The sequence below is a fragment of the Dipteris shenzhenensis genome, chromosome 11 (assembly GCF_047967505.1).
Source record: "Dipteris shenzhenensis isolate YYH24624 ecotype China chromosome 11, Dip_SZ_1.0, whole genome shotgun sequence".
Lineage (NCBI taxonomy): Eukaryota > Viridiplantae > Streptophyta > Polypodiopsida > Gleicheniales > Dipteridaceae > Dipteris > Dipteris shenzhenensis.
Window position 1 is genome coordinate 57,635,196 of NC_141606.1, and position 8,238 is coordinate 57,643,433.

An 8,238-nucleotide genomic window follows, 5' to 3' on the forward strand; every position below is an offset into this window, starting at 1 on the left:
CTACTACTAGTGAGGTAGCTGACCCCTTAAAAAATGATTCTCTCGTAAGTGTCATTTGAACAGAAATTACAAGCATCCTTAATGGCCTTAAAACAAACATACTACACCTGCCTAACCAGAACCATTAATTACAAATAAAGACAGAAGACAGAAAGCTATATCTCCTACCACCTCGAGCATCACCGACATATTTTATGACATTGAGGTCAAAAAATCTAAAAACATGATTGTTTGTCAACCTAAAGAATATCTGGTGGAGTTTCATGTAGCCTCCTGCAAGGAAGATGGCAGTTATAAAGCATTCAGAGAACTTCAGAGGCACGGGAGAGATGAACAATGGTTTTTTATTTGACAGGCTCAAATCACCTCTCTGTCTATGGTCAACACCCTTCTCCATAGGCACTGGTTATCCATGACTCTACACCAGTGATATGATACAGATGGATGGCAAAATTGTAACACTTCATTGGTCCAAACCTTTTTACTCCAAGGTGCATATATACTAAGATTTCAGTTACAACTACTTCACTGAAGATTTCCAGATCTAGCAAAACTTGATTATCCTCCAAATATGCTCATGCAATAATGTACCTTCCCCGTCTACAAAACCTTACTCTGCACTCATTGACAAATTGCATTCCAATCATCTTCATATCCTGGCCAGTTGGCTTCTTTTGAAGATCTGGATTTGGAACACAGTATTAAGAATAGAAACCGATGTTTCAAATATCTAAAGTTTGCACACAAGCTAGCACAGAATACTCCACGGCCCAGCTTTGCCACCATGAAATTCAACATAAAGCCACCACGCCTCCTTTAATAACATCATCTCTTTGCTCTTATAAAATCGTCCTGGTGTAATTAAACATTCAAATTGTCCTGGCAGCAATTGATCTCATACTTCAAACTCAGATAAAATAATATGCATCGCCAGGCATCTTCCTCTTATCACTTGGACCTGTGTTGAAAATACAGAGTTAAAGAAAGGTAGCTCTGAATTGCATCAATATCATAGAGACACAAGCATCACCAAGGACACAAAAAGTATACATAATAGACTATACTAAATGTAACTAAGCTAAAGTCTTTCTGCGAATCATGTGCCATTTTTACCTAGAAGATTATGCTGTCAAAACAAGTGGCAGCATTCAATAGCATCTCTCTCTCTCTCTCTCTCTCTCTCTCTCTCTCTCTCTCTCTCTCTCTCTCTCTCTAAGGGCTGCAACAGGGGGGATCAAGAATAAGAAGAAAGCCATGTACTGCTCTTTTGTGGACTTCAAAAGGCATTTGACACAGTACCACAAAAAACAGTGGGAAAGTCTAAGAAAGCTGCAAGCCCCCTGAGCACTCAGAGAAGCCTCGCTTAGACTATATGAGAATGTGCTAGCATTGGCACAACCACTAGCTGATGGCCCCTACAACCAGGGGAAGTAATCATAAGCAGGAGGGGTCAAGCACAGGTGCCCTCCCAACTCTGTGCAGATCATTTATTGACGAATTGGAAGAATGGACGAGAGCCCACAGTGGAGGGGGAGTCCAGATAGCGGGCTATGCTCTACTCCAACTCATCTACGCAGATGACATGGTCCTCTTGGCAAAGGACAACAAAGACATGCAAGCACACCTGAATGCACTGGGCAAATGGAAGCCACAAGAACCACAGAGTGAAGGGTTAAATGGATGGGACAGTGGAGAATACTGGGTGCGGATGGAGAGGGAATCAGAAATCTGGTCATGCAGAAGATTTATGGATAAGAACACCATTAGAGAAAGTGAAGCACCTGCATATGGAAAACGAAGGCGGAGCTGGCAGCTCCAGAAAGCAGCACACCACATCAGAGCCCAGAGCCAGAAAAGAGAAGCAAGGGGGGCAGGAGTGCGCGCACGCGCGCGGGGGGGGGGGGGGGGGGGGGGGACATGGGTGCAAGGGGGTGTGTGGAGAAAATGCTACAAAAACTATGGCAAGACCTGGGGCCAAAAATGGGCTTCTACAAACGAGATATCAATCAAATGGACGCGTATGAAATGCAGGAATATCTGGCAGAGGACATATCATAGTTCAAAGGGCACTTAAAGTAGGACCAGCTCTCATGAAATAGAGGTGGAGAAGGGCACATGGGCAAGACCCAGAACCCCCAGAATGCAGGACTCTGTAAAATCGGTCCCACAAGGAAGATAAAAAATCTGTCCCGCAAGGACGATAAAAAATAAGCAACATACACTCCTCCATTGCTAGGCACCTACATAAAGGAAATCCTAGGGCAGCCCAAGCCCTTGACATGGCGCAGCAGTTAGCTAAATATATGCTTGCAGCATAGTAAGCGATATATAACATGTTCTCAGGTTTTGGGATGTGACAAACCACTATCAAAATAGTGGTCACCAGTCCCATAGATCTTAAAGAGTCTCCAGAGGACTTTAATACAATCATATCACATCTCTCTCTCTCTCTCTCTCTCTCTCTCTCTCTCTCTTATATATACCTAGATGAATCCAGGAACATTTCCAAACTCATCCTCTAAAAACACAACATAGTGCAGTTTCAATCTCATGATAGTCACTCACAAGGTTGAAAACCATTAACTCCATCATGCATAGCAGGGACTAGCTACTATGACATCCCCCCTGACGTCATCAGCGCCCAACAGTGGGTGTAGACCATAGTATAAAAATATGCTCTCACACATACAAATCCACACACCCACACATACTTGAGCATCCATTTATACAAAGTCTTCGTACTAAGTTTCTGTCAGCACTCCGGAGGTGAAGGGCAGACTCAGCCATGATGAAGGCTAGCACTAAAGGAGAAGGCTAATCAAAAGGTAGTCCAAAATCTCTTCATTCAAGCTACAACTGCTTGTGAAGTCTAAACATTTTCATTTTAGTCTCTCCCCAACGAGCATCTCTCTCTCTTATATATACCTACATAAGACTAGAATATATCCAATCTTACAAATGAAAATTTTTTACAGAACAAGCAAAGGAACAAAGGAAAGAAGGACGTTTGTAAGGCACTTTAGACAAAATCATTAAAAAGAATAAGAACTTAGTAAGCAAAGCTACACTTCAGTTCTCATCAGTACCCAAGCATAAGCTCCCACCTGGGTTTCGAAAGATTCCTCTCTCTCTCTCTCTCTCTCTCTCTCTCTCTCTCACACACACATATATATACATGCACAAGTACACACAATACCTTTGGTTAGTCTGAGTGTTTTCCTCTTCCATCGAGCTCTGTTTATCCAATCGTGTCCCTGCTCAAGACACAACTTCCATTATGACTAACAGCTCGTCCAAATTATGAGCACAGAGAGACAATGACTGGATAGAGTAAAATAATTATTCATGATGAAGATATGAATACCTTTATAGCATCCTTCTGCACACCATAGCCAGAACAGAACATGTGGCCAACAGTTGTTTGTGTTTCAGGGTCACCAGCCTCTGCAGCTTTCAAGTACTCTTTGAACCACCGTTCCACACAAGCTGCCACTACAAACTTTAAAGGCACTCCTTTTTTATGCACTCTTCCTCCTAAATCTTCGCCAGAGGATAAGCCTTCTTGATGCACTTTTTCTCCAAGATCTTCAGATATGTTTGAAGATGTTTGACAGGATGTTGAGGAATTGAAGACCTTAAAAAATAATCTGCACAAGAAAACACACCTAGAACACAGTCAGAAAACAAAGCACAGAGCAATGTGATCACCGGACGTTAAATAAGGTCAATAGGATATAGCCAAACCCATTATGGAACCTTACAGGTCGTTAAACAGCTATATCCAGAACTAGACATCACTTGCCTTGAACAAAAATCTAAGCCAATTACGTGGGGAACTTACGTCATTGTTATGCACTCTCAACCTCATTTCTATCCTCCTACATCGTCACGCATAAATACAATTGTCCAAACTTCATCATAATTAAAAGCTACCCCAATCATTTTGCCTATGGAAGATGTGATACGCAAAGGGAAATAGATTTGGCAGCGTAAGAATCCTAGATTTAGGTAGAATTTCCAAACAAACCGGTCCGCATTCATAGTTGCCGCAGGAAATACATGTCAAAGAGCACACTGACGGTGGAAAGCCGCAGTTATAATTTCTAAATGACCAAAGTATATGTGGAGTGCATTCACACACAAAGACATGTAAAATTTTGTGGATGCGGACCTGCAATGAAAATGAAGACGGATTAAGTCTTCGCTCAATAAGCGATTCTTGGATGTACGACCTTTGCATTCTCTCGATTGTTATCAATCTAACGGTACACCAGCCCTGAGGGATCAAATATCCAATCGCGACTGTAAATTGAGCCGCATATCACGAGCTTCCAATGGGAAAACCCACTGTCCACGTAACGGACTGGCCTAGAGAACGAAAATAGCTCTTTTTAGGCTGTTCAACCTCCACTCGTGTGTGCTAGCATACCAAGGCATAAAAAACATGATCTCACATAGCTTGAACCAGACAGAAGTGTTACCGGGAAGGTAATTGTAACCCTGGAGAAAGCTGCCGGCAACAAGTCGAAGTGGGCTTGCATGCGAGCAGCGCTTGAGCGATTGTGTGGATAGGGGAGGCAAGGGTCATGGTGGGCGGTGTAGCGTTGCTGAGATGTTGGGTTCCATTATTATTGCAAGCTGATGAGGGTTTAAGATCCGCTCATGTGATATATATACTGATAGTAATACAAGGGTTGGCTTGGTCTAGGGCACTTGGCCCCTCATTAGGACCGGGCATGGCCTACGCTCACAGGAGTCACACGCCAACAGCAAACGAACGCCCAAATTGCTTGAGTTGTTGTTGCTCTGCTCTTTTTGGCCTGCCTAATTGGAGGTTCTAGTTAGAGATGAGAAAAAGATTGTATTTTTGAAATTAGCATTTTGATTTTTATGATTGGGCTAAGTTGCACATGCTATTTGCATCTCATTTTTTTCTTCCCCTTTCTCTCTCTCTCTTCCTTCTTCTTCTCTCTCTCTCTCTCTCTCTCTCTCTCTCTCTCTCGACAGACCACATGAATAAAATTCATCTTGTTCATCACTTGGAGTGTATAGTAGGTGGTCTCATTTCTTTTTTTGGCCTACCCTACATGTGGGATGGGTATAGTGATGGTTCTCCAACTTTTGAAAGGTAAAATAATTTTCTTTCGATTTAAGGACTACGTGCTAGGTGGAAATAGTTGATTGGCCATTGAGAGTGCCACATGTGTAGAGGATCCCCTCTTTAAATGCTGTGCAGCTCTTGCATTCGACTTATCTTTAATGATATAAACCATCCTTTTTTTTTTTAATTCACCCTATCTAAGATTCTTCTTTCCCCAACCAACAAGCAACAGGTGAAGCATGCAGTTCGGTAGTAGTGGGCAGAATTGTTGGTCTCACACAGGTGAGACTGGATTCAAGCGAGTCTAGCCCTAGAAGGGGACCACATCACCATCTACGAATGAGGCGTTTTCCTGATCCAGCTGAGCTCTCCTACTACCGCCTTGACACTTGTGGAGCAGAGCCCCATTTTCCTTGGCCCGCATCTAGTGTACCTCTTCCCTTGGTACCATGGCTTCACAGTGCAGGACATGGAACGACACATTATGTTCCCCGATTTTTTCGGTGATGCTCTACTTCTCGGGGCTTCCAAAAGAGTACAGAGCCATCCTTCCCTCCATTGGCAGAGCGTTTGGCACGGTGCTAGAGTCCCCAACAGATTTGATAGTTTTAGTTGTAGTAGACGACGGGGTCCCCAGGATCATATTGGTGGTTGAGAGCCCAGAGTCCCTCCCAGAGTTGATCCTCCTCGAGACCCTTGAGGGGGGTACACCACGCCAGAGAGTGGAGATCTCTAGTTTGCCAGGCCAGTGTCTTCATTTGCAGGCAGATGGGCCATCTAGCCCGTAATTGCCCTGGTGGTGAAGGACATACTCCTCCCCCCCCACCCCCGTAGGATAGGCAAAGTCAATAGGCCAGAGCCCAACATCCCCTTAGACAGGAGAAGCAGGAGTTGTAGACCCCTTGGGTGACACCTTTAGAGAGGGAGTGTGGACCTAGGTGGGACAAAAGAAAAAGAACTGAAGTGAATTGCAGAGGGTAGTGGTAGGGTGAGAAGTGGAATTCCTTTTGATATAGGAGCACATATTCCTAGCATCAGACATCAGATGGTGACACCACGTTCTTCCTGGGAGAGGCCTGAAGCTGTGGTGTCTTGCCGTAGGATGGAGTGGAGGGTTCTGCATCTCGATCTCCTAAGCGGTGGCCCCGGAGGTCTATGATCAGGGTGAGCTTATCCTAGGGCGGGTAGTTTGGATGGGAGTCAGGATGGGAGAGCCAAGGCTAAATGTCTATGCCCCAACGTGCAGATAGAACCGGCCGGCCTTTTGGATTTGGTTGATAGAGTGTCTGCTAGATGTTGACTCATGGATCATTGGAGGAAACTTCAACAACCTAGAGTTTAGGGAGGATAAGCAGGGTGGTGTCTCCTTTTCTGAGATGCTATTAGCAGAGTGCAAGTCAATACTGCCGCCTTGAATTAATCAAAATTTGGGCCAACCACTGCAGTGGCTCTCACCTTGACAGTGTTGTCGGGCTACAACCACCGCGGTGGCTCTCACCTTGATGGTGTAGTCGGGCTACAAACTGCTATTCCATTCCCTTAACCATTTCGTCTTCTATCCCTCTCGACCGTTTTGTTCTCCCTTGCAATCGGACTGCAAACTCAAGCCTCCACTATTCCATTTCCTTCACTGTTTCATCTTCTATCCCTCTGGACCATTTCTTTCTCCCTTGTAATCGGACTGCAAACTCAAGCCTCCACTATTCCATTTCCTTTGTTGTTTCATCTTCTATCCCTCTCGACCATTTCTATCTCCCTTGCACTCTTCCTGCAACTTCTATCCCCTCTCATAATGGACCCTGCACAATTCGAGAGCTCCTCACACAATCTTTCCTCCCCTTGTGCAACACAGTGTGAGAGCCCCTCCTCCCCTAATCTTGAAATCGTGACATATGGGAGCTCCTCTCTCGCTCTTCAAAAGCCCAATTTGGATGCTCTCCAAAACTTCACCAGGTTGGTACAGGAGGTGAACGTGAAGGAGGGGCAACTAGTCTGTCAAGGTCAAAAGATTACCATCAATGAAAGCATGATTGCAAATGCTTTAGGAAATTTTGGAGGCAGTTTGCAAGCACACTTTTTCGAGAAGCAGTGGAAGAGACAGGATATTCTAGATGTATACCCCAACTCTCAGATTAGTAAAAATGGTGAAGTCAAGATTTCGAGCTTGCCAACAAACCTCCAAGATGTGTTGAAGAAGACCATTCACTTCTTTCTTGATACGATAGGAACCTGCAAGTTCTGGCAGGTTCAAGCAGCAGTAGAGCAACTGAAAGGACGTGATGTATCTTTCTCAAGGGCGATCTCCAAGAGCGTGTTAACCAACCTGAAGAATTGCGTGGATGGCAAATCCAATTGTCATCTCAGTCTGCTGGAGTTGCAATGCACCTGATGACGTCTACCCTCAAAGGGATTTTTGAGCAATACGATAAGCAGATGTCTCAAAAGGTGACTTTTCTACAAGAGAAAGCCACCGATGCAGCAAAGGCAGTGCAACTTGAGAAAACTCTCAAGGAAGGTGCAGAAGCCAAGGTAGAGGAGGCACAAGTGAGGGCCTTGCAAGCACAAGAGCAAGCTGAGGCCGCTACAAAAATGGTCGACATGGAAAGGCATAGAAGAGAAGAAGCTGAGAAGCGCATGAAGGAGCTCTGAGATAGCCTCGAAGAAGTGAGAAATGACGGGGACATGGCGGACAAGAAGCTAGAAAAGTTGGGAAAGGATCTTGAAGATCAGAGAGCCGAAAAGGAGGGTCTTTACAAATGGCTCTGCAACATGCAGAACGCATTGAACATTGAAAAAGACCAGATGATGGAGGAGCTGAAAAGGGAGATTGCAGAAACAAGAAAGGTGATGCAGGAACTGCGAGAGAGCTTCAAGGCCAGGAAGGATGGGGCAGAGAGCAACCGGGGTGGAGAACACAACGAGGCAGCTCTCTAGGCCAGGAAGGATGCAGAGAGGCAGCTCTCCGTGAAGCAAGTTGCAGTAGCCATGGTGGAGCGATTCGCAGCAGCCACGGTGAGGGTTGTTTTTTCGAAAGACTGTTGGAAGTCCAAAGAGTAGGCTACAAGACCCTGTAAGAAGATTACGATAGGGCTATGCACAAGCTTGCCGTGGCTTTCAACAATTATGAAAAGCAGTCC

General features: G+C 44.9%; 1 protein-coding gene across 5 annotated transcripts; it reads right to left on the reverse strand.

Annotated features, from left to right (window-relative positions):
- Positions 1 to 330: 330 nt before the first annotated feature.
- LOC147897224 (uncharacterized) lies at positions 331 to 4,645 on the reverse strand. 5 transcript variants are annotated; one of them, XM_087381679.1, is made up of 5 exons: positions 4,482 to 4,645; positions 3,365 to 3,647; positions 3,197 to 3,254; positions 1,079 to 1,126; positions 331 to 958 (listed from the first exon to the last, which is right to left on the reverse strand). In XM_087381679.1, the coding sequence occupies exons 1-4, from the start codon at positions 4,586 to 4,588 to the stop codon at positions 1,122 to 1,124; spliced, it is 453 nt and encodes a 150-aa protein (XP_087237805.1). In that variant the 5' UTR covers positions 4,589 to 4,645; the 3' UTR covers positions 331 to 958; positions 1,079 to 1,121. The 5 variants fall into 5 exon arrangements, with proteins under 5 accessions (XP_087237805.1, XP_087237807.1, XP_087237809.1 ...); XM_087381681.1 differs by lacking the exon at positions 1,079 to 1,126 and adding an exon at positions 4,233 to 4,363 and having other exon boundaries at positions 3,365 to 3,665; positions 4,482 to 4,622; XM_087381683.1 differs by lacking the exon at positions 1,079 to 1,126 and adding an exon at positions 4,233 to 4,368 and having other exon boundaries at positions 4,482 to 4,619.
- Between the last annotated feature and the right edge of the window lie 3,593 nt (positions 4,646 to 8,238).